The 23,947-nt window shown below is 55.6% G+C and overlaps 11 protein-coding genes across 11 annotated transcripts; 6 read left to right on the forward strand and 5 right to left on the reverse strand.

Annotated features, from left to right (window-relative positions):
• Nucleotides 1–290: 290 nt before the first annotated feature.
• On the forward strand, nucleotides 291–744 carry PHACADRAFT_186151 (uncharacterized protein; the record flags this gene model as incomplete). The annotated part of the gene is made up of 2 exons (XM_007398113.1): nucleotides 291–362; nucleotides 424–744. The coding sequence occupies 2 exons, from the start codon at nucleotides 291–293 to the stop codon at nucleotides 742–744; spliced, it is 393 nt and encodes a 130-aa protein (XP_007398175.1).
• Nucleotides 745–1,130: 386 nt separating this feature from the next.
• PHACADRAFT_211180 (uncharacterized protein) lies at nucleotides 1,131–2,088 on the forward strand (the record flags this gene model as incomplete). Its single annotated transcript, XM_007398114.1, has 4 exons — nucleotides 1,131–1,227; nucleotides 1,282–1,625; nucleotides 1,677–1,882; nucleotides 1,932–2,088. 4 exons carry the CDS (start codon nucleotides 1,131–1,133, stop codon nucleotides 2,086–2,088), a joined length of 804 nt encoding a protein of 267 aa, XP_007398176.1.
• Nucleotides 2,089–3,104: 1,016 nt separating this feature from the next.
• On the forward strand, nucleotides 3,105–3,858 carry PHACADRAFT_98445 (uncharacterized protein; the record flags this gene model as incomplete). The annotated part of the gene is made up of 2 exons (XM_007398115.1): nucleotides 3,105–3,307; nucleotides 3,366–3,858. Coding segments are annotated over 2 exons (696 nt in total), but the record flags the coding sequence as incomplete, so codon positions are not given.
• Nucleotides 3,859–4,743: 885 nt separating this feature from the next.
• Nucleotides 4,744–6,643, reverse strand: PHACADRAFT_259905 (uncharacterized protein). The gene has a single exon (XM_007398116.1). The coding sequence runs from the start codon at nucleotides 6,598–6,600 to the stop codon at nucleotides 4,831–4,833; it is 1,770 nt and encodes a 589-aa protein (XP_007398178.1). The 5' UTR covers nucleotides 6,601–6,643; the 3' UTR covers nucleotides 4,744–4,830.
• A 1,409-nt stretch (nucleotides 6,644–8,052) lies between these two features.
• Nucleotides 8,053–8,479, reverse strand: PHACADRAFT_59286 (uncharacterized protein; the record flags this gene model as incomplete). Its single annotated transcript, XM_007398117.1, has 2 exons — nucleotides 8,053–8,337; nucleotides 8,393–8,479. Coding segments are annotated over 2 exons (372 nt in total), but the record flags the coding sequence as incomplete, so codon positions are not given.
• A 955-nt stretch (nucleotides 8,480–9,434) lies between these two features.
• PHACADRAFT_211183 (uncharacterized protein) lies at nucleotides 9,435–11,022 on the reverse strand. The gene is made up of 3 exons (XM_007398118.1): nucleotides 10,164–11,022; nucleotides 9,947–10,105; nucleotides 9,435–9,886 (listed from the first exon to the last, which is right to left on the reverse strand). Exons 1-3 carry the CDS (start codon nucleotides 10,267–10,269, stop codon nucleotides 9,741–9,743), a joined length of 411 nt encoding a protein of 136 aa, XP_007398180.1. The 5' UTR covers nucleotides 10,270–11,022; the 3' UTR covers nucleotides 9,435–9,740.
• Nucleotides 11,023–11,896: 874 nt separating this feature from the next.
• PHACADRAFT_175922 (uncharacterized protein) lies at nucleotides 11,897–14,888 on the reverse strand (the record flags this gene model as incomplete). Its single annotated transcript, XM_007398119.1, has 10 exons — nucleotides 11,897–12,849; nucleotides 12,905–13,017; nucleotides 13,074–13,227; nucleotides 13,287–13,664; nucleotides 13,721–13,838; nucleotides 14,218–14,264; nucleotides 14,325–14,367; nucleotides 14,433–14,529; nucleotides 14,711–14,820; nucleotides 14,868–14,888. 10 exons carry the CDS (start codon nucleotides 14,886–14,888, stop codon nucleotides 12,137–12,139), a joined length of 1,794 nt encoding a protein of 597 aa, XP_007398181.1. The 3' UTR covers nucleotides 11,897–12,136.
• A 1,935-nt stretch (nucleotides 14,889–16,823) lies between these two features.
• On the forward strand, nucleotides 16,824–17,612 carry PHACADRAFT_186156 (uncharacterized protein; the record flags this gene model as incomplete). Its single annotated transcript, XM_007398120.1, has 1 exon — nucleotides 16,824–17,612. One exon carries the CDS (start codon nucleotides 16,824–16,826, stop codon nucleotides 17,610–17,612), a length of 789 nt encoding a protein of 262 aa, XP_007398182.1.
• Nucleotides 17,613–18,474: 862 nt separating this feature from the next.
• PHACADRAFT_259909 (uncharacterized protein) lies at nucleotides 18,475–19,183 on the forward strand. Its single transcript, XM_007398121.1, has 2 exons — nucleotides 18,475–18,769; nucleotides 18,852–19,183. Exons 1-2 carry the CDS (start codon nucleotides 18,555–18,557, stop codon nucleotides 19,153–19,155), a joined length of 519 nt encoding a protein of 172 aa, XP_007398183.1. The 5' UTR covers nucleotides 18,475–18,554; the 3' UTR covers nucleotides 19,156–19,183.
• Nucleotides 19,184–19,238: 55 nt separating this feature from the next.
• On the reverse strand, nucleotides 19,239–19,634 carry PHACADRAFT_211186 (uncharacterized protein; the record flags this gene model as incomplete). Its single annotated transcript, XM_007398122.1, has 1 exon — nucleotides 19,239–19,634. One exon carries the CDS (start codon nucleotides 19,632–19,634, stop codon nucleotides 19,239–19,241), a length of 396 nt encoding a protein of 131 aa, XP_007398184.1.
• Nucleotides 19,635–20,816: 1,182 nt separating this feature from the next.
• Nucleotides 20,817–23,732, forward strand: PHACADRAFT_197922 (uncharacterized protein; the record flags this gene model as incomplete). Its single annotated transcript, XM_007398123.1, has 16 exons — nucleotides 20,817–20,978; nucleotides 21,037–21,091; nucleotides 21,171–21,457; nucleotides 21,509–21,729; nucleotides 21,780–21,926; nucleotides 21,981–22,032; nucleotides 22,085–22,093; nucleotides 22,174–22,266; nucleotides 22,323–22,364; nucleotides 22,415–22,420; nucleotides 22,476–22,548; nucleotides 22,596–22,675; nucleotides 22,731–23,023; nucleotides 23,074–23,134; nucleotides 23,191–23,496; nucleotides 23,547–23,732. The coding sequence occupies 16 exons, from the start codon at nucleotides 20,817–20,819 to the stop codon at nucleotides 23,730–23,732; spliced, it is 2,073 nt and encodes a 690-aa protein (XP_007398185.1).
• Nucleotides 23,733–23,947: the final 215 nt, after the last annotated feature.

The following is a 23,947-nucleotide window of genomic DNA, read 5'->3' on the forward strand; positions in this document are numbered from 1 at the left end:
ATGTCAGAGCTCCATTTAGATACTATATGAACAGGATGGCTATACTTTGCTGTGTTGCCACCAGCTACGCGGAGTCTCACTCACAGCATGTGCTTTGCATTTGAAGGAGCTGGACAGCAGAAAATCGGCGAAGGTGGGCTGGCGTGAGATCGGAGCTGCGCAGTACATCAGAGCGAAGCAATGGCCACCTACGCACATATATATATAAATGCCTCTCGTCGCATCCCGAGTCACTAGAAAACCCCGCTACCCCGCTACCAAACTTGCCGAGTCTCGACTACGCTCCCCAAATGTCTGCTCAGAATCTTGCTTATCGTTACGAGGGCCGTCTTGTAATAGTCGGCTTTCCTTCGACCTACGAGGTACGTTTCCATAGTCATCATGATTTAGCACGCTTGACTGGCCACTGAGTTCGGCATATAGAGAGCTGTCGGGGCCGCCTGTGTATCATTTCCTGCGCTGGCAGCAGAATCAGACGCCTTGAAATTCTACGCCACGGACGACCGCTTCGGACGAGTCATGATAAGCCCATCTGCATGGGACCTGCATGCGCATACGCTCAAGCCAGGACAGATACTCGACATAGAACTGTCTCGGAACCGACCTGGACCTCAAGATAAGCCTCAAGAGCTACATCTTCAGCGTCACAACATCCCACGGGTAGTGGTTATTGCCCCCGAAGCTAACAACCCAGCGCCAAGGAGTATCCGGATATCCATGGACCCTAGATATCTCATCCCATAGCGGCCATTCTCCATACAACTTACCAATGATCTGACACCTGACACGTGTATTATTGACATTTTTATCTACGGGAGATACTGGAGGGAGTTAAACCCAGCTCGCGGCGATATCGCTCTGCGCCCCGTGATATGCGAGACTCCTTGTCCTATGCGCCACATGTGACATTAAGCATTAATAGATAACATAGGTGATGTCGTACGCACAACACTCGAGCCCGACTGACTACAATCATGATTTGGAAGTCAGCATGGCCTTTGCGCTACATCTTGTGGTATGGACAAACGGGAGGTCGGGACGCGCTCGCCAAACAACATTGGTGACGTCACGCGCAGGTATCTCACGCCCGCGTCGTTCAATTTCTCACGCTCTCTTCCTCTCGGCAAACGATGAACGCTCTCACACGGAACATAAAGACGCTCTCCCCGCGCATGGTCAGAGAGGGCATAGAATCCGAAGATGATAAAGGTCACACCACCATATACAGTCTGTCCTTTTCCTCCTGTCTCTCTGCCCCCAGCCGACCACGTCTTCTCTTAGGGTTCATCCATGAATGCATCGTCCCTAAAGCGACACCCGACACTGACTGTCCGCCTCTACACGTCCTGGCTTATGCTGTGCGCCGAAATATATGCCCTACCATCCTCCTTGATCATATTCCGGATACACTCCAGCTGCTCGCCCACGTCGAGTGCATCCGCCAACGATTCGCCGGAAGACTCGATGAAATTCTCGAGGCAGACCGCAGTTTGCGGAGCAAACCAGACCCAATGTCGATCCCGCTCAGCGGCGACGAGAGGATAGAAATCAAGCAAATGAGGAGCAGTATTGGCAAGAAGATGCGTAGGACGTTCAGAGAGATCGTGAACGGCTTTTCTCTTTACGTGCGTTCTCTCTATCTCGTACACATGGATATAAATAAACGCATACGCTAGCATGTATATGAAAGATGGGTTCTAGACGTCGAGCTGGACGCGCTACTCACCAAATACTTTCCCATCCCGTCGCTTTGGCAAGAACCCGTCTCAGGCATCGAGCACCAGCACCTCTTCCATTACAAGCTGACGGAGGACGAGCGCGAAGATCTCGAAGTCACAGCTCAAGTTTATTTCGACATGCTGGACAAGGTCCTCGAAGATAAGTAAGTTTGCATGGCCTTTCGATGCGTGTTCAAGCTCATAAGAGATTAGCCCCCCTGATCTTTCACCGAAAGACTTTCGCGAAAAGTATCCACGCCCCGAGCAGGCCGATCCTGAACGTCTTACGAAGTTGACACACGAGTTTCTGGACAGGCTCGAAAGTGCGATTCACAAGGTCAAAGACATCCTCGCTACCGCCGAAAACTAGCTGCGACGGCGCTGGCCCTGCATGTCCCTAATTCCACCTTCTTGACACCTTTGCGTGGCTTCCATCTGCGTCTTGCCATCTTGCGTACCGAGAATTCGTCCGAGGCTAGAGCGTGGTGCGGGTGGTCTTACTCGAGCGGAATACTTCGCACCACGCACCATCGGAACGGCCTGTTACATTCTGGCAGAGTAAGGCACGTGGCCTCCTCTACCAAGCATGTCCCACCAATGACCTCGCTATTTAGGTTACATTCGGCTCTTGTATGCGCATTGACGAGGCACGGCTCGAACACCACGGTATCAGCATCTCTGGTCTGCCACGGCACTATACCTTACACCACCCTGTAATCTACGAACTCCGAAATATGCTGTCAATTTTGTCACTAGCATGGTATGGCAGGCCAATCCGGACGCTTTGTTCAAAGCGGCGCAGATAGGCTGTGCGTAGGTTGAAGTCTTATGCTTACAGACTAGAGATGCAGTCAATATTAGTGCGGTCGATCTCCAGCTGATCCAAAGTCCAGCTGATCGACAACCTACTTTCCTCCGACCTGTTGTCCTTCTTATAACAGGATCTAAGGCGTATTTTTTGAGGTTGGCTGTTGCATGGTGTGTCGATGGCGTGGATGGCGTGGCTCTGCTCTTCCTGTCCATGTCCAGCCCTGGGTCGCGAGAAGCACGCTGGCGTCGGCCAGGACTCTTTATGCGGTAAGCTGTCTTGTCAAACTGCCTTTGCCATCTGGCTCAAATTTTCATTGCTATGAGCGCCACACAGCCAAGTCCCAGCACTTGCGGTTAAGCTCCTGCGAATCGCCCCCCTGAACAACGCCCGTATGGGGCTCAATAGACAATACATCACTCTAAGTCTGGCCTGCGCCCCCGCACTCCAGTTCTACCGTGGCCTACGCATGCATCTACGCCGAACAGCTACTCGGTCGTGGCTACGGACTCCCTCTACGGCGCTCTGAGCCAACCAAGTTCGGAGAAATCCAGCTTGGCGACGTCGGATTCATATAGGATGGTTGCCTTTACCGACTCTTCAATGCAACACGGCCTGTAGACCACTTTCTGAATAGACTGGGTGTCCCTGACGATTTCACCATGCTCAATATCAACAACGACCTGCACCGACATACGGAAGAGCAGTACCTACAACCTGGGCCAGTCTGCACGACGTCTACGACATGGACGAAGGTGGATATGGGAGCTTCAGGGTCGGCGTACGTTGCCGCCATCCTTGTCCTTCTAGCTGCGAGATACTAACCCGACTTTCGTTAGACCGCAGGTCGGCGTTGACCTATCCTACAAGTTCAGCTGTGTTGGTGACCGCGAAGCGATCACAGTCCTCCGTAACAACGCTATGTTCGTAGCCGGGCCTGTCGAGATTGCATCTGCCAGCATCACGCGTCCTGGGAGGCATTTGTGCGAAAGCAGAGGTTGGCACATCCATGGCTCTGAGCTCATGCTCGTGTATGGCTGCGTGAAGACGTCCGCATGGGCCCTCGCAGTGTATGTAGTCCACAGCACGGAACACGACATCTCGCTTTCCATGTCTGCCGGCAGCTTTGCATCCGTGCATGCCGACGCAAAGTCTCACGAGGAGGTGAAGATGTCGATGGAGGAGTGGGGTGAACAGGAGCGATCTATTTCTGCGCCGAAGGATCAATGTTTGTTCCTCTCGTATTATAAACTGAAGCGTAGGAGAATCGGTGCTCTGAAGCTTCAAGGGGACGCGACACTCAAGGATGTGTCCATCGCCCTGGACAGCTAATGCCTCTATTTACCATGGACGCGTTTTTCATTGGGCGTTCGACAGAAGCGTCTCCGCAGATGGGAGTTATCTTCACGGAGGTTATCGAACTATCTCCTGCGTTGCTCGTCGAAGGCTCCGAAGCGCGCAAAATGGTACGATTGTGTTCGGTCTTGCGTATGGTGCGTCCTGACCTTGAGTTGGGCCGCAGACTCCCTTGATGATGTCCTCGGCTACGTTCCAGATGTACGCGCTCCTCTCATCAACGCGGGCCAGCGATTTGACATAAGAAATAGCATTCAGATGGAGTAAGCATGGCCGTCTTCAATTATGATGACGTTTACGATCTGTTTTCGATAAGTAAGGAACATGCACGCTCTCATTTGATACCGACATGGGCGATCTCTAGGGTAGCGATTGGCCTCAAGATTTCTCAACCAAGCTTCGAGAGACTCGGCTGGAGATAGTTTTTGAATACGTCGGCGGTGAGCTACCTAGGACCTTGTCTTTCTGTGAGATATTCTAACTCTGACACATAAGGTGCGGCGCATCTCAAGCAACCATACCTTCACCCTCATCTCCCCTCCTAAGCCGTCTTTTGCCTGATTCTCGTCGAAATCCACCGGCTTCCTTGCATAGTCAGAAGGCAAGGTCTCCGGTTGGGCGATTTGGTCTCAGACCTCGTTTGTTCGCCGAGAGGTTGTCTAGGCTTTCACAATATGAATACACCGAGCGTCAGATCGGAAGCACCCAATCCTTCTCGAGCCGCTCCAGCCACTTCAGTTCTCCCAGCAGTTCACATGGCGCGAGTTTCGTCACTGCTGAATCGCGGCGAGACCCAGCAAATACCCCTCCCAAAGTTCTTGGCTCCCCCCGCGCGGCTTCACTTCTCATGGACAGAGGGCTCGTCGTACAAAATATATCTATACAAGACTAACAGATTGGACATATTTCATTGTTGTCTTCCACAGTAAATGTTGCATACAATCTGGCTTATGGTGCATTCACCAAAGAATCGCCTGAGGTTGATCGCCTGCCGGGTGTACGTTCAGACGTCGGCGCGGCCTCGCGAGCTTCCCCTTCATCCATCGACCTCTGAGGCACTTCTGATAGGGCCGCAGCAGAGTCGATAGGGCTGTCGGTAAACCTCTGTCGGTTCTCTACCCACACTGTCCTAGGCGCGTCATCGTTGTAGACTCTAGATGACGCCGAGGGGAAGGTTGATATGCTCAGCTCCGGGCGCGGGGGAACGACAGCTCTTTCATAGTCCGAGTCGGAGATAGTCGCGTCGCTATCGTAACGCTGTGCACCAGTATTGACCTCAGGCGGGCCTGGATCAGCCCCCGCGAGGTACCTGCGTATACGTCCCATCTCGGCGGTATCATGGAACGGGTTATCTTGCGGGACATGATCAACGAGAACTGAGACCAGTTCCGTCGGGAACACTTCTATACTGGCCGCCTCCGCGATATGCTTGAGCGCCCTCCTGGACAAGGCAGTGACACTCCGGCCGGCGTGCGCTAGTTGCAGGATCGGCACCAGGCTCCGCCACGCCCGTAACTGATCCTCGGCAGAATTGGAGGCACCCCATGGATGCGCGCGTACGAAGACGAAGCAGAGCTTGATGAAATCAACTCGCTTCGTCAGCGAGGTTTCCTCGGCACATAGAAGGATAAAGCTCCATAAATCTTGAAGTATAGGCCACACGTGCTCGCAGTCGAAAACCACAGGACGGTCCCAGAGAAATCTCCACAATGGCGCCGACGAGCTATGGTACCCATAGAGTGGAATGATTGGTGGAGAGGTGCGAGCTGGTGGCGGGGCGGGAACTGGTGGCAGGATGTAAACTGGCAGCGAGACTGGTGGCTGAATGGGGATGACATCTGGTGGTGGGATGAGAACTGACGGCGGGACGGGAACTGGCGACAGGATGGGAACTGGTGGCGAGATGGAACCTGGTATCGAGATGTAAGGAGGTACGTGGATGGAGCCGGGGGACGAAGGTGGCGACACTGATATAGTGCTACGGCTGAGGGGCGGAGGAGGCAACGCCGGTACAAAGCTGGGGGGTGGACTGCGTGATACTTGTCGGCGGATAGGGCTATGGGATAGATGGCGCGGTGTCGCTGCTATACGAATAGGGCCACTGACCGGACTCCATACTGGGACACGAGCGGGACTAGAGGAGAGACTGCGTGACGCTGGTGCAAGAACAGGAACGGGGGACCGACCGCGTGATGCAAACGCGGGGACAGGGAGCGGGAATTGACTGCACGATGCTGATCGGCGGACAGGACTGGAGGATAGACGGCGCGGCGTTACTATGCGAATAGGACTGCGGTCCGGGCTTTGCGCTGGGACATGGATGGGACGGGGGGAGTAAATGTGTGACACTGGTGTACGAACAGAAACGGGGGAACGACCGCGTGATACAAATGCGGGAACGGGGAGCGAGAATTGACTGAGCGATACTGTCGGGAGGACAGGGCTATAGATAGGAGTGTGGATCCATATCCGACGCTGGTATAATGCGCATAGAAGCTGTTTATAGAGCTGCAAGGAAGACGAGATGCAGATGGCAGACCTGATGGCAGACTCGCTGCCATGAATAATGACCGGCAGGAGCCTCGGAGCGAGAGGATGATATGGACCGTCCGTGTACAGCGAAGGTAATATGTGCCGGCTTAACTCGTAGCCGGAAACGTAACAAGAATAGTCGTTTGGGTTATTTTCGAGCGGAATGGGGGGTCGAGGTGCTCCCATTGGCGGAAAGGGGTTCGGAATACGCAGATCTAACAGAGACTGTATAAAGGCATCAGCTCGTTCCACACCCCGGCAAATCATCTGACTTACAGACGATGAATCCCGCCTGAGCCGAGAAGCCGATAGATACGTGTGTAACGCGTCCAGAGCTTCTGCGCGCAGATGCGCGTCTGCGGACGCCAATAACAGCAGGGCTGCATCGTCATGCAGCACAGAGCCTTCTAGTCCGTATTCAACGCAAATGTCGACGATGATGGTTCTAGTATCTTCCTGAAGTTTTGGGCAACATTCTACGAGCGTGGACCAGTTGAAGAGACCTGGATCCTTCCTGTTGTGCGCAAGAATCACGGCGTTGACAAACCTAACAACCTCTGTGGCATTCCAAGTACGGAGAATCCTTGTTGTACGATCCAACATTTTGTTGAGTATACGAGTGTCGGCAGCACCTAGCAGGGAATATGAAATGTCTGGATGACGGTACCGCGAGGCGGAAAAGAATACTGCCGATGCGTTTGCGACCCAGTCGTCGTCAGCAGATTCTTTATCTATATGCTTCACAACAGTGTCAGATATAATCTCCATGATGATTTCCCACGCCATCCTCGACAGTGGTTGAAGGTTGACAAAACCTCGTACATCGTGAGCAGTGTCGGGAATAGTGGACGACACTGCGATTCCTGCTCGATGTTTGACAATGCCAAGCACGAAGGAGGTTATAAGCTGAGGAGGGGCATTGGTCTGCTTGAGAACGTCCCACATCGTCTCCACAAGGCCGTCGTCTACCATGACCTCATCGAAGGATAGTAGAAGTTCCTGAATGTCTTCTCCGCCCTTGATCACGTCTTCTTCTTCTTCGTCATGAGCATCGTGCTTTAGCCTTGAGCATAGACGAGTCATGGCCCGATAGCTAACGACAAGGATTGTCGAGACGATCTTCGGGAGGGCAACAGGGGAAGAGAGTAGAAACATAGTGTATCCAAGGAGGGGCATGATATCAAGGCATAAGTCTACCAGCTCTTGTGAGATGCGAAACGCGAAAATCCATGCATCACGCGCGGGCTCGGTGAGAAAACGCTTGGCCAGTCGCACCGTTTTTTTGCCTAGCTCAGTCGAAACCCTGCGTACCGTTGCGAAGATATATCTCCGTCCAAGCCTCATCGCGCCTTTGAGAAGGAGGACTTTGTACGGGCACCGGGGGGAAAAGAGTGGGGAGAGCGTGGTCATGACGACGAAAAAGGCCCAGCCGGCGACGAGGGGAAACGTCGAACGCCCAATGCGAGTGTCGACAGCGGCGGTGAAGAAGCATAAGCCCAGGAAAAATAGGCCCAAGGAGACATGAAGGAGCAGCGGCAGAGCCGCCGCGATCTCGAAGACCTTCCATTTGGCCAGCCCCGGATGGCGATACTGTCTGGCGCGCAAGCGATCCTGAGGCGAGATCCACTCGATCGCGAGATACTCTCGCAACCATTGCTTCACGAGCATCCCAAACGAAGCAGTGGCGAGGCTGCATATGAGACTAGCGAACCAGAGACCGTTCACCCGCAAAGCCCAGAGGGGCGTCTCGAACGGCATAGCCCCTGGGAAGGGAGCCGTTGTGTTGAGGAATGAGCCGCTGATAGTGTAGTTCTGAGCCAGGGAGTGTCGTAGGAGAAATACTATTTCAGACTCGGTGTCCGGTTGGAGGCTCGAGTACGATTCAATGAGGAATGCCGTGAGCACGGCCGAGAACAAACCGGCCTAACCCTCACACCGTTAGCAAGCGGTAGGAGACGTGAACGGGTGGCATACTCACGAACACGAGCAGAGTGTCAATATCGTCCTTGCAGTCTTCGATCTTCTGGACATCGACATCGCGCACGGTCTTGGCCATGCTCTGCCAACCAGTTGTTCGCTTCGACGACTAGGGGAGATCAGAGGCGGTTATAAGGGAACGAGCCAGCATGCCTACAGTTGCCTGGTTTGCGCCATAGTTCACATGAGCCATGAGGTAGTGCGCTGCTCAGAAACGTATCTGCAAGCCAACGATGGGGACCGAAGGGAAAGGAGAATGAGCGGGGAGATGGACATGCACCGACGAACGATCGCGGCGGCTTTTTGCAACATGCATGCATGCTTGGTTGAAGGACCATGCATATCAGCAGAGGTTCCGGCTAGCAGCACTAGGAAACTGTATTAGTCCGGGTCTGGGAAGTTCCATGAGCGTGTATCGCCACTCTGCGCCTCCCATCCGAACGGCGAGCAAGCTCTGCGCGCGTGAGTTATGGTTGGAGAAATCATAAGGAGACTTGAATCAGTCTCAGCACCCGTCGTTCAGTTCCGGCAGTGCATGTTCGAACGCACTTTCACGGGTAGCATGCACGGAGGCACATTGGGGATGTCCAACTCGATTTGGAGGGAAAGTTCGTACATTTGGGGGCGAGGACGATCGTATCGTAAGATGGCCAAACAGTCTAAGCCATGATGAGTGGGACCGCCGGAGCTTACTTGTCAGAAACGGCGCAAGTTCGGATCTCGAGCGCTTTTATCGTCCTATCATTATTCCCTCACTTTTTACAGCGCAGAAATCTTCTCTAAACTTTGGAGCCTGAGGCGTCCGCGCGTCAAGATTGACAAGGAATAACGTCGTTAAAGTCACCTTAGTACAACGATCCAAGGCTAGGTACACAATCGCGTTATCGAGAGAGAAGAATCTTTAGTTAGAAGTAGGTGAAGACTGGCATAACGTTCGGTAGCACATCGTTTACCCTTGCGCGAAGCTACCGCGCACGAAGTATGAAAAAAAAATTCTAGAGTCGACAAAACATTGACTTGCTGTTTCTAAGCACAGCTGAAAGTACAAACAGCATATTCTTCTATAACCAAGCACATACAACGATTCTAGATATACAAACACAGACGACGACTAAGAGCTACAGGAATTCGTGCGAGCCATCCAGAGCCGCACATTTTACAGACAGAGACCGAGCAAAGCAACGAGAGAGACGTGTGGAAAGGGAGGGTGTAGTGTGAAACGAAACATCACGGTCTGAAAACCTCCTGGCCCTCGCGGCAGCCACGGGCTGCGCTCGGGAACACCACTGACGTACGGAGAGCAAAGAGAATAAATATGCCTTGGAGGAAAGGGGGGAAGAGGGTGCCGCTTAGTCGAAGGTCCAGGTGACGCCGTGGATGCGGCCGACGGACTGGTCCGCAAGTTGCGAGAACGCAGAGGGCGAGAAGTCGAGGTCCCACTCGGCGCACGCCTCGCAGCGGTCGGTGATGGCGACGGTGACAGACTCGCCGTTGTCTAGAGCAGGGAAGGTGAGCATGACAACCCGCAGAACGGGGGCAGAGACGAGAGACGTACAGTGGGCAGTCACCTTCCTGCCGCAGATGGGGTTGTCGTTGGGGTTGCCGCCGGCGTAGCCAGGGAAGCTGTCGTACAGGATGTGCGACGCAGCGGCGATGTAGTCGGTGTCGACGTTGTAGATGCCGCAGGCACCGAGGCCGGTAGCGTAGTAGGTACCTGAGCGGGGTGATATCAGCACGAAGTCTCGAACTGAGTACCAATAGCGAAGACTTACCATCACCACTGTGAGTGCCGGCGATGTCGGCAGAGCGCTTCTCGGGGAGAGTGGCAGCAGAAGCCGCGAGGGCCATGGTAGCAAGGGCGAAGATTTTGGCGAACATGATGAACGAGTGGGTGCGAGGTTGCTGCGAGAGGAGTGTGGAGAGAGTGACGAGCAAAGGCTCTGAGGTGTTAAAGAAGGACGAGGAAAGAGTGGGAGCGGCGATTGCCTGAGGTGGGACTGTGGGCGTTGCTGGAACGTAAGGACTTCCCAGTATCCTTGAATAGCTTTTATACGCCTTCGAGCCACGGGCGTTTAAGCGTGCCCGACGCCACAAGGCTCGTTCTGTCAGAGGATGCACGCACCATACGCTGAAAAGTCAATTTGATCGGAGTGATCGAGCAGCGGCGGGGGGTCTTCAAATTCACAGCGAAAATGACCGAGGGAAGACCTGCAACCCTCGATTATTTTGTCGGCCAAGTTTCAGGCGACAAAAATCGCTGGAGAGTGTCGCCGCCCGGGCCCAAGCTGGGCCTCTGCCAATCCGGATCGACGCTGGGTCGACGCTCTCTCTCTCGATGCGATCGAAAGACTGGTAGGCCACGGCATCCGCAACAAAATGGTAGTGAAGGTCCAGGCGGCGAGCTAGCTGTGGTATCCGACTTGGCAATGCCGAATATTTCAAGGATGAAACCCGAGCACCTAGGTTCAAGGGACCTGAAGATTCCGCGCTTTCCGTCCTTCAGCCCACGCGAGAGCAATATGCTGCAATACGAGGGTTTTCCTGTGAGATGAGTAGCGAGCAGCCCGAGGCAGCGGTGCCTGAGATCACCGAGACCAGACCCCCACATCCAAAACGACGCCAAAGGTCCCTGCCCGACGGCGTAAGCAGAGAGAAAAAGCTGGAGGAGAGCACATGGACCACGCACGGATCACCGATTACTGGGCCCCCCAGTTTCACCGCTGAGTCCACGCCGAGTCCAGACAAAGTGAGCGCGCTCAAGAGAGGCCCCCGCACATGAACTGCTTTTCATGTCGCCAGCGAGGCGCGGTCCCGGCATCGTGCACAGACACGCAGGGGGCGCAGCCGTGCGTTGCCCAAGCGTGGACCCGACGGCCCCGCCTGACAAAAAAGGACGTGCGCAGACCGTCCACAACATCATGGCCCGAGGCGCGCAAAACCGTTGCTTTGCTTCCGGGTCAGGGCACCATCACAATCGTGCGCCGAGGCCGTCTGCACACCATACCACAGCACGCATACACACCCAGGGCCCTGGCACACAAGTCAGACGCACGACCACATGCAACCCAAAAAAATAATAAAATGAATATGAGGATGTGTACACACACCTTTTTTTGCTTTGTCCCCTTGATAATAGAGCCTCGGGCCCGACGCGGGCAGCTTGATACAACGAACAACAAAAAAAAGAAAAAAAGAGAAGATACCGGTCACGTGAAGGGTAAAACTCCCTCAGAGTTCCTCCCAGGCCTAGATTGGGTCACAGCTCTTCCGGCTTTCCAGTCCGAGGGCGAAAGGACAGGATGAACTCATTCCGTGGCCTCGCTGCCTCAGAGTCCCCCAATAATTATCGCGCGCGGTGTGCCTGCATCATGGTAGCGTGCACGCAGGCGTCTGAAGGTCTCGGCCGAGGGCATCAGAGATAGCAGGATTATTGGGGGGCACAAAAAACGAAACGGAAGAGGTGAGCGCGTCCACGTGGGCGTCTGAATAGCGGCGCTCCGTGCACCAGCGTCCGAGAATGGCAGGTGCTGCAGTATGCCAATGAAAAATAATGTAAGAGTGCATGCACATAATCTACACGAGCAGCACCATGAGAGCGACCGAAAGCAAGAGTCCTGTGAGAAACGGCAATAACGAGAGCAAGACATGCAATTGACGAACAACAATACCACTACCTCGGAAGAAGAGGGCAAAATCCACCCCATCCTTACCGAGCAATCCACAAGAATTTGTACCAGCACCCCCCTCACATCTCAACCCCAGCAGCCGCGTCGAGGCCGAGCCGCCCGCGCACGAGCCGCATGACACGCCCGTCGAACGCCTCCTGCTCGAGGCTGTTCAGGCCCCCGCCGTGCTCTGCATGGATGACGCGCCGCGCGTTGACCTTCTCGAGCACCATCCGCACCTCGTTGTCGCCCTCGAGCGGCTCGGGCGGCTGCGGCGGGGAGCCGAAGGCGCTGAAGACGCCGGACACGGGCGAGCTCGGGCCCGTCGAGGGCGCGCTGGACCGCGTGCCGGACGATGAAGACGACGGTGGTGGCAACAACAGTGACGCGGAGGAGGACGATGACGACGACGAAGCGGCCGAGTGTGCAGAGTCGACCGACGTGCTCGAGCTGCGGCGGAAGAGCGTCAGCCGCGAACGCAGGAGCCGCGTGAGCGCACCCGGGTCGACGATCGGCGCGTGCACGTCCATGAGTCGCTCCGCGAGGCTCTGGCACTGTCCTTGTCCCTGGCTCTGGTTCTGACTCTCATCCGCGCCTGCCTGCGAGCTGCCCGGCGCCGTGCACGCATACGCGTCCTCGTCGTCCTCGCAGAGCATCGCCTCCGACAGCTTGCGGCGGACCGACTCGTGCTGCTCGGGCGTCGTCGGGCTGAAGAGGTGCACGCAGAAGTCGAGCGCGCGCTGGACCTCGTCCTCGGACAGGCGCTTGCCCATTTCGGCACTGCCCTGGATGACTAGAACCGGGGTGTCAGCGGCGTGAATAACGCGGGAGGAGGAGGAAAGACGCACGGGGTCTGAAGTACGCAAACGCTTGGTCAAAGTTGCCTTCGTCAATGTCGGCGAGGACAGGTGTGCGCTGCGCTCGGATCTGCTTGTACGCGCTCAGAACGACGACTAGGAACCTGCACAACACTCTTCAGTTCTACTGCGGACGCATGTGCGCAGCGATGACCCTCACCTGGTATACGATACCGCCACACGCTGGGTATGCCACGCCGCAGCCTCGTGCTCGGGGCAGTCGCCGCATATGCTCGCGGCAACGGTCACAGCCGCCGAGATCGCGCCCGTCATAGCCAGGTGCACGCCCGACGAAAAGAACGGGTCGATGAACGCTGTCACGTGGCAGTAAGCACCCTGGCGCAGCACGACACATGCGTGTAGAAGGACCTACCGCCGGCGTCCCCAACAAGTCTCCACCCCTCTCCGGCATACGAGTCTGCCGAGTAACTAAAGTCGCTGGCGCTCCTCGCCGCCGGCGCCTGTCCGTTCTCGTCCTCGACCCTCTCCAGCGTCGCATGGTCGCCGAGCAGCGCCTGCACGCCTGGCGCAAGGTGCAGAAACGTGAGGTACCGGTCCGCGAGCGTCGCATGGGCGCGGCCGTTCTGGGGTGCGCGGGAAGACACGGGCTCGGAGGAGGGGGCGGGCAACGGGGAGGCCGTCGCGGACGAGACGGCGCGCGAGCGGATGCCGAGCTGCTTCTGCTCCATGACGACGCCGACAGAGGTCAGGCCGTTGTGGAGCGGGATGAACCACGCCCAGCCGGACTCGTCTGTGCATATATAGCAAGTCAATATAACGCTCCTGATAGTTAAATGCAGTACGTACCACTGAGAGCCTCAAAGTACGGGGCGCCCTCGCGGCTAGTACCCTTGCCGTACACGCCCGCGCCGCGCCAGTAGCCCCAAACTGCCACATTTTTAAGCGATTGGTTGAACTTGCGGTTCTTGAGATACCTGGCAGATTCGAGGGAGAATTTGAGTGAGAAAACCGAGCTAGTGCCAAGAGAGAACGTCCTACTTGGTGCTCAGCAACCCATACCGCCCACTGGCGTCTACCAGGTAGTCAAACGAAATCTCGCCCGTCGATCCATCTGCCCTGCTGTACGATGCCTTGATGGGCCTGCCGAGGCTAGCAAACTCGACCGCCTTGTCCTCCTGCACGGAATTCGAGCAGCTCCGTGTTGACTGGCCGGACGGCGAGCCGGGCGTGGGGCTGGGCGTCGGGGGAGCAAACTTGAGCGTCTCCACGCGCGTCTCGGTGAAGACCTTGGTGCCGCACGACGCCGCATGGTCGAGGAGCAGCTTGTCGAATTCGGAGCGAACGACGTTCCACGCGTTGTTGGATGCCCCGAGGGCGACAAAGTCAGTATCTAATAAGGCAGGATTTGGTCTTGTTGGTCCAGGTGAAAACAGGCGGGCCAAACACTCACAGCCTTCGCGCATATATTGAATGAACTTGATGGCCGAGCCAGGCTGGTGTGGCGTGTATGTACGCATGAGTTGAAAGTGTACAAACGCGACAAGAAGTGAGAACTGACCTTGTATGCAAAGCCACGGGATGCGACTTTTTCCTCTGCGTCAATGAAGCGTAGGTAATGACGCACGGAGGGCAAGAGCGATTCGCCAATGTGGTATCTGACGACGCAAAGCGGTGGATGAGCATGATAGGAGGGAGCAGGGGGAGACACGAGTAGCCGAGGACTCTCATATATATCGCTGCACAGTGAGGCGTGGTGATAATCGACGGAAATTGCAGTAAGGCGGAGGTACGATAGGGACAGGTCACAGCAGAGAAACAAGCAGAACAAGGACTCGCCTGGGAAACTTGGAGACGTCCAACAGCACGACGTCGATGCCTTCTCGGGCCAAAGCGGCGGCAGCGTAGCTGCCACCGGGCCCGCCGCCGACGACAAGGACCTGGGCATGCTGCAGCACCGGTGAGCAGCTTCCTAGACGGTCCGACGTAGACGTACCTTCGGGATTTCGGCGGTCATAGGGGCGGAGAGAAAGTCGTGCGGTGTCAAGGAAATGTCGTGGACGTCGGTGTCGGCTGTGAGCGTCGGGGCGATGGCAGTAATGAAGTGGCTGGACGTGCGGTGGGAGGCGACGGTCGACTCGGAGATGAAGTTGACTGTTCACTATCCTGCTGTGGATACCCCGCCGATGCTTATAAGCCACCAGGCATGACACTCTGAATCCAATCGGTAGCGACCCCCAACACCAGCAGACGCAGAGACGATTGGAGTGCCCGGCATTAGCGAACATTCTACAAGAACGGGGTCCCGTGTTTTGTGCCCCTCGGCTGCGGACGCGTCGACATGGGCAGAGGCAGAAAAACTGGACCACTTCCATAGCACCTTCCTTTTTGGAAAACGCCACGGCCTCTTCCTCGCATCCTGCCAAGGCAGTCTGCAGCAGACTTCCTAGAGCGTTACCGTGAGTTCGGAGGACTTGTTTCAACAAGAAGCGTACACGTTCAGCTTGAAGTATCTGGAAGTAAGCAGTCTGAGCAAGACTCTACAAGTCCTCCTTGACTCGTACGTGACGTGGAGCACCCAGGAAGGTGAGACGACGAGAGCCGAGCATCGCTCCGACCGAGTGCTGCAGCTTCGACAGCAGCCGTGTTCTGCCCAGAATCATGAGAAGTGCGCGCCAGAGCACATCGCATGTCAACCACAAACAGGCGCGCAGGATTATTCAGGCGCCCAATGGTTCTATTCGCGAAACTCTAATCTATTTGTGCGAGACAAACAGAGGCCGTTGGAACAGCTCGCTGTCCGTCGCGCCCAGACTAGTGTGGTGCAGACGCCCTTGATGTCGCCCACAAGATAGACATTGGTCTTGGCATGGTTCACCTCAATCGTGAGCGCATCATTCGTATCTTACGGGAGGCGGGGCTCGGGGCGACGACGATAGGCCTGTATCGAATTCCGCGACTGCATCGGAACAGGTGTCAATGGTAAGAAAACCAGGACTACTTCGTCTGCGTTGGTCAGCTTTGTGCACCCCTCGTCCAACCATGTGCATGCAGGGTCGCTAGTTGCTCACTTGTGAAAAGCGCGGAAACTCACACGTTCCGCACATCGACGCCGCCCGAACCTGGCACGAAGCAGAGAAGCTGTATACACCACTGTCTATACGGGCTAGCTTGCCAGGCAACGCCGTCAACAACAGGGCGGACGTATACACACTACCCCAATTCGAACAGCGAGATCATCAGCCTTTTGAAGACGTGGCAGAAGCATCCCGAAGGAGGCGAATGGTGGGCGCCTCTCGTCTCCGTTTGCAAGCGCCATCCAAACGCTAAACACTACCTGACAGTTCTCTCGTCACTCTCTACCTGTTCATCCTCATCTGCATCGGACGCTTCGGGCCGTGCTTCTTTACCTTCTTGTGCTGTCACCCCCGATGCGACCACACTTGCGCCGGCCTCAATCTCGCCTGCTCACCTGTGCGGCTGGTGCACGGTATCAAAATCTATATTGACCCCACCGCCACCGCGGGCTGTCTCCGGCATCGACGACAACGTCCTCTGTTGCGTCCTCTGACTCCGTACAACGCACGCTCTGTACACCGTTTCACACAACTACCGTCGCCGGCACCTTGTGTCTGCACGCTCCGACTCGTTTGGCTCCGCAATATCGTCGATGCCGCCCTCTTGCCGTGCATTGCTGGAACACCCGTCCCTCCGGATCTCATTTTCGCGCGACGTCCTGCGCAGGGAAACAACCGCGTGGCCCGCTGCGGGTACTGGATCGTCGCATCGGCCGGACGGTCACGTGACCATTCCGTCTTGTAGCTCCGTCTCGGTCCTTAGTACCTCCAGGCCCTTCCTCTGTGCTCCCTGGTACAAGCAGTTGCGTCCAAATTTCTGACGCTGATCTACTACTAGCCTGCTGACGTATCGGGGCCCTTCCAGAGCCTTTTACATGGCCGTTGTACGTCTCCCTCTGGCCTTCTACGACGCGAATGTGTTATCTCTGAGTGCTTATTGTGACAACAGATGGTACAAATTCTGCGCCGAGCATACACTCATTATCTTGAGAACCCGCCTAGAGCCGAGGTGGTACGTCATCTGCTGTGCCTGCAAGAGCCGAAACATCGTTCTGAGTCTGCATACAGGCGATGAGCTCGGAAATCCACGCCGGTGGGAAACCACGGCTGCTCGCCGGGAGAAATTTCTGGAAGAAGAGTGGGGCTGCTGGTCGATGAGTTCGCTGCCGCAGGTGCGCGCTCCTGCTTCTTCTCCTCTCGCTGAGAACGCTCGTTCATCCGCTGACGTCTCCTTGCCCCTTCGTCACACGCCCCGCCGGCCTACTTCTCCGCCGACCAGCACCGGCATACAGACAGAGACCCCGCAGAGCGCGGTCCCAGTTTCGCACATTGCCTCGTGCCTATCACTTTTGCATTGTCGCGTCGATCTCACGCGCCTACACTTGCCTGGCTTCGGACAGTCTGACCCATCATCTGCCCATCGCCGAGCGCCCGCCTGCTCATGCACCGTCCTGAATTCTCAGCCTCGCTCTGCTCCCCGAGGTCCACTGACGAGTCCTGAAGAATATTTACAAGCACCTCGGTTGTCTCTGTCATCCGAACGGGCTGGAAGACCTGAGGCCGAGTGCGCGTGGCCACCCAAGGATTGTGCGGAGCTCTCCCTTCTCCAGCTCCGTTATTCGGGCCTCACCTCCTTGGTTCGCGACCCCTTCGCCGCTTTTTAGTATCCGTTAAAGCGACTCGGCGCGCGGAAAAATCATTTACTGGATCTCCTTTTGTCGTTGTGCGGTAGCTTTAAACTCCATGCAGCGTCGCATGCTTGTTTGTTTGCTGTAGGTGCATCCGTTGCTTATTTTTTGCTGTAGATCTGGGTTTTCTGGTGCCGTGGGTTGCTGCGCTACCTCAGTAGTACGCCGACATTTTTGAATCCCAAGCGCTTGTTAGGCTCAAGACCGGCCATAAGAGTGCCCAACCTAAAATGTGGCACTTGCAGAGTATTAGTTGGCACATCCTTTCAATACGCATCCCTGTCAATCGTACAGAATACTGAGGGCGAGTCTGAATGCTGTGCGGAACTTCGCATCTGCCAGGGCATACTTTGTCGTCGGGCGTTCGTCTAAGTGCGATACCTTCCAAAACAGGTACGCGGTGAGCCTCCACTTCGAAGCCCGCTCAGCCCTCTGAGGATTTCAAACTCCGGAAGACCTCCTCCCCTTTGCCGGCGCATGTCCTTCGGTATAACCAGTCTTATCACCTCCGCCTGCCCCCATGACAGGACTAGGCACGTCCTCGAGCATACTATGAATAAACCCCTTCGGCTTGTCGTTAATGACCCGAGGCGCCGGTGTTTTCCTCTGTGCGAGTCGAGGTATTCCGATCCTGAACTATCAGATGAACCTCTTGACAATCTTATACCGTAAATTTGCCAGGGTGGACCCGCGCGACACGACTATGTTGATGTTCGCTAATTAGTCTGAATGCATTGGGTGCTGCTCTCGCGCCTCTTGCGGCCCGGAGATCAAGAAGCACCCCTACATTGTACAAGATGCAGCTCCCCGAGGATACATATGGGGAAGGAGCGGAGGACTTGGCTTCGGGGTCGGCCCTGTGCAGCGGTGTATAAGAGGTCTCGTACCGGAGCAGTCACTGCAGTCCAAGTCGCTTCGATGTCTCTCACCGTCAGCTCCGAGTCCCATAGCTACACCGCCCAGAGGGTAATCCTCACCTCCTCGAAGCCCTTTGACAAGGTCATCGCGGCCCTCGACGAGGAGACGAACAGGGCCGGGCCTCACGTGGGGGAGGTCCTGGGCAGCGCCAAGAGCAAGGAGGAGATCGAGCAGGGCATGAGCGCGCTCACTGACTCTGGCAAGAGGACATTTGTGTACGTTCGCTTCTCTCCTCCTCCTCCTCCTCCCTCCTTCCTCTCGCCCGCCCGGACCGCTGACTTGCCCGCACGACTCCAGGTTCTTCTCCGCGCAGTTCCACTCCAAGTGGATCGGCAACTACTACGGACAGACGTTCGACGACTTTGTGCTCTACACGTTCGGAAACCCTCTCTACGCGAAGGAGATGATGACGCGCGACTCCACGACCGGCTTCGGCATCCCACCGCGCGTGCTCGTGCAGGCCACGAAAGAAGGGGGGACCAGGATCCAGTACGACCGGCCGAGCTCGTGGTTCACGCTGAATCCGAGTCCGGAGCTGAACGCGGCGCTGGAGAGTCTGAGTGCGAACATCGAGGCGCTGCTCAGGAAGGCTCTCGCGTAGAGGCTTGCAAGATGTAGGACTCGTACTCGTCAGTATTTTATCTGTTGTTTGCCTTGCGCACATGGCGGCTTCACGCTGCGTGATTATCTCTCGCATTCTCTGGGGAATATCGTGGCAAAGAGCGGGTTCCCGAACGTGTAGAGCGCGAGGTCCGGGAGCTTCTTCCCGTAGTACACGCTCAGCCACCTCGAGTAAAAGTCTGCGGCAAATAGTCTAGAGTCGCGAGTGTTTGTTAGCGGTGCGGCAGATGAGAGCTCCGGCGCGACGTAAATGGAGTTCCTCTTGCCGGAGTCGGTGAGCGCGCCGACGCCCTGTTCGATCTCCTCCTTGCTCTTGGAGCCGTTGAGGATCTGCTTGACGTGAGGGTTCTCCTTGTTCACTTCTGCGTCGAGCGCTGCGAGGACTTTGCTGAAGGGCTTCGGAGAGGTGAGGACCACCCTCTGGGCGAAGTAGCCTTGGACTACTTTAGCGACGGACATCACGGCGAGCTGAACTCTGGTCGGTCCCTAGATTGCAGCTCGTCCGTGCTTGATACGTGTTTGTGAATGCCTCTTATACCCTGCTAAACAGGGTCTGCGCCGAGTCGCCGAGTCATCATCAAATGTGACCCTGGTTTTTTGCGACATCCGAACAGGTCTTGTGCGCAGGGTCGTCGTTATGGGATGTTTCTGATCTCCTGAGGGAGCAGCTCACGATATTATTCGCCATTTTGGGCTAATCTGAGCCATGTTATGTGACCCGCATCCAGCCTGGTAAGCCCTATGACGTGAACTCAGCAGGAACTTGAGCTGGTGGTATTGACCAAAGAAACCTCACCTCGGTTAGAGAAACACTAACTCCATCCGAGCTCTCGATAAGAGCCGAGCCTGTCGCACCTGGGTTTCTCGTGTGTACCAGGGACGATTCAATAAGACTGGCTAATTCCACCATACCGACCTACACTCTGGAAGCTTCTAGGGTGGCCAAGGTGCCCTAGGGACAAGACCGAGATTTGTGAATAGCTCACGTACTTACCACAGTAACAATACGCTGCGAATCTGCCACGATGATGTCATCTTGAGGTGGGGAACACACGGCGACACTGTGGCAATATATGTAATCCCTGTCGGCATTGCGGATATCACAGATTGTGGTATGGTACAGTAGATATCTAGATAAATACAACATCAGCAGAGCGGAGCATTTAAGCTTGACGAACCCCCGCGACGGACGCGCAGGAGGAGCTGATGACGCGCGACCTCGCCACGGGCCTCGGGCTCCCGCCGCGCGTGCTCGTGCAGGGGACGCCGGAGGGGGGAACCAAAATTCAGTATGACCTGCCGAGCGCGTGGTTCACTGGGAAGCCGCCGAGTCCGGAGTTGGAGGCGGCGCTGGAGGGCCTAGATGGGAAGCTGGAGGCGACTGTTAGGAAGGTTCTATCCTGAAGGAGCTTTGCTGTATATGAAGAAATATACTCGTGAATATTTTCTATTGCTGGTCCGGCTGTATAAGCGACTTCTCGCGCTTCTTGGGGAGTGTTGCCGCGTACGGGCGCTTTGAGCGTGCATGGCGTCACGCCTCGCGACCTCCTTGTCGGCGAGCGCGTCTCGGGTTCTCTCTTACACCACCACCCAGCCCGGCCGCAGCGGCAAGCACCTTGAGGGCACCGCTCTTCGCTCATGATGAGCTCAGAAATACGACTACGACATCCAAAAGTCCGCCATGCAGACTCGGACAGTGCCGTTGCAGAGGTCGGACGGCAGTCTCGCCATGAGAGCGAGGTCGAGGGCTTGAAGGACGAGTTGGCAGAGAAGGTAGAAACTTGGAGAGAGAGGGTCCAGAAGGTGCGCGTACTCTACACAGTTGGATATGTTGTGTCTCGTGCTGAAGTCCTCACCGTAGGAGCGCCGCCGCTTCTACGCGACGCGGCGATTCTTGTTTCCCTTGGGCATTCTCCGTGAGTATATGCGTCTCATTACTGGCGTTTCTTCGGAACGTAGGCCGTGCTGAACCTCTGACACGACGTCTCCCCCCAGTTGGGATTCTCCTCGGTTTTATTCTGATCCAGCCTGCGGACCTGACCGACTTCCAAACACACCTCGCGCTGCTGCTCGACGAATTCGAACTGGACTTCAGTCTGCCGCAGTTCCCACAGCTGGACTGGTCATTAGTAGAGAACGAATGGCGAAGACTCCGCAGCAGTATCCCTGAACCCTGGAAGCTGAACACCAATGGCCTGGAATTCACCATCGGGGAGGCCATCGCTGAACGCGGTTTGAGTGCGAAGCATCCCGTAATTCTTATACCTGGTATCATTTCGACAGTAAGTTTGAAAATAATGTCTTTACGGCCCTGTATTAATGGTCGACCCTAGGGTCTGGAGTCATGGTCGACTTCACCCGAATACCGCCCATTCTTCCGACAGAAGGTGTGGGGCGGCTTCTCAATGATCACACAAGTCACCTTCAACCGCGAGAAATGGATGAACGCACTTCTTCTTGATCCTGTAACAGGTCTCGATCCGCCAGGCGCGAAAGTCAGGGCCGCTGAGGGCATCGACGCGGCGAGTTCGTTTATCCAGGGTTATTGGTTATGGTGAGTCTTGCATGTTGTCCTGTTGGTGCCACAGCTAACTGTACGCGCAGGTCCAAGATCGTAGAAAACCTCGCCGTAGTCAACTACGACACGAACAACCTGCTCCTGGCTCCTTACGATTGGCGTCTCTCGTTCTACAACCTCGAGGTTCGAGATGCATACTTCTCAAGACTGAAAGCTACTATTGAAGGATTCAGGTGCGCTCTCTGTTGCATCTAGGACTGTCACCAACCGACAGTATAGTCGTACAGGAGACGTGAGAATCAACGCGCCGTGCTGGTTGCGCACTCCATGGGTAGTACAGTAAGCATATCCGTGACCCACGTCGGATGGTGTTCCTAATGATTCGTTCTAGGTAGTACTGGTAGGTGAGAGGGAAGCGGCATTGATGCCGGCTTGTGCTAATGCTCGCTTACGAGGACTAGTATTTGTGAGTTGTCACAGTCTGGTCGATCCTGCACCATACAAACCACGTGCTTCAGCTTCAAATGGGTTGAGTCACCTGTTGGTGGAAATGGCGGAGAGGATTGGGTTGAGGTACCCTTAACAACTATTCCGAGTGTTCACGTGCTGATATTGAGACGCCTTTGCAGAACAACATCGAAGCCGTGATCAGCATAGCAGGGACACATCTAGTGAGTATGCCCAGTTCATTGTCAAATGCGCCGTCCTAACAGATCCGTAGGGTGTCGTAAGTACTTATTTAGCCGTTTTCGTGGTATGTTTTCACCAGGCTCCCTTGGTAGACCAAGGCCTTGGCCGCCTTCCTCTCTGGAGAAATGAAGGATACAGTGCAAATGAATCCCGCGGGAGCTTACGGTAGGACACATTGCGTTATTCAAGCTCACCTTCTAATCTGGATACAGTCCTGGAACGGTTCTTCTCTCGCAAGGAACGGCGCAAGCTGTTCCATAGCTGGTCTGGTAGTGCAAGCATGTGGATCAAGGTGATCTGCTCAGTAATATGTTCGTTAACTGCTGTTGTGTTAATCTCTCTATCAGGGAGGCGACGCCGTCTGGGGAAACAACACATGGGCCCCAGATGACATAGACGAGAGGGACCACACGCACGGCGAGCTCATTGCCTTCCGCGACTCTGTCATCCAGGCTTATGGCGAGGGGATGCTCACGAACATGACCGCGGACAGCGCTAGCTCGTGGATCCTTGAGCATACACCGGCCCAGTTTCAGAAAATGATTGCCACCAACTATTCGTATGGCATCGAGCGGGACGAGGAAAAGTTGAAGGCAAACAATCTGGATTATCGCACGTGGACAAATCCGCTGGAAGTGCAGTAAGTGCAAGATTTTCCCTGAAGGTACTCAAGGACACTGAACTTTGCAGGCTTCCCAATGCACCGACGACGAAAATCTTCTGCGTATATGGGCATGGAAAGGAAACAGAGGTGCGCCATCCACTATAGCGGGCTCGTGCTCATCGTGCTCAATCACGTACATGCAGCGCTCCTACTGGTACACGCGTGGCGAATACGAGTACGACGACGTGCAGGCCGACCAGCCGAGTGCTGTCTGTGACAACTCAGCAGACTGTCTGACGCCTCGTACACCGCTCGACCTGCCGCTTTTCCGGAAGAGCTGGATCGACGCCGAGTATACGGACTTGAGCATGACGCCTAAGATCCGGAACGGTGTGAAGATGGGTGAGGGCGACGGAACGGTCAGTTTGCTGAGTCTCGGTGCGATGTGTGTCGAGGGCTGGAAGAGGAAGAGATGGAATCCGGCGGGGATGAAGGTGGTGACCGTCGAGGTATGTTCTTCCTCTATTCCTTATTGAGCAGCAGCTGACGGCGGTGGCAGCTGCCGCACAAGCCTGTGTCGACTATTCCCCGCGGAGGCGGCACGTCTTCGGACCATGTCGACATCCTGGGCAACATTGATCTGAACGAGATTATCTTGAAGGTTGCCACGGGTGTACAACATGAAGTTCAAGATAATTTTGTATCGAACATTAGAGAGTACGCGCAGCGCGTCCAGTGGGACTGATACCTCTCGCATGTACTGTTCGTCCTAGATACCAATGCAGAGTGTGACTGCGATAAGCCATCGCGTTGCGTGTACATGGCTCAACAACTCTGGCCAGCGAAGTCAAAGTGAACAAGAAATGAAGGCCACCAGTGTTTCGATGCTCGCCTGGAAACCGTAGATGATCGACAAGCAGGGGATAAGGTGCCACTCCAGCCACCTTCAACCGTAACCGT

The sequence above is a fragment of the Phanerochaete carnosa genome (genome assembly GCF_000300595.1).
Source record: "Phanerochaete carnosa HHB-10118-sp unplaced genomic scaffold PHACAscaffold_7, whole genome shotgun sequence".
Classification (NCBI taxonomy): Eukaryota; Fungi; Basidiomycota; class Agaricomycetes; order Polyporales; family Phanerochaetaceae; genus Phanerochaete; species Phanerochaete carnosa.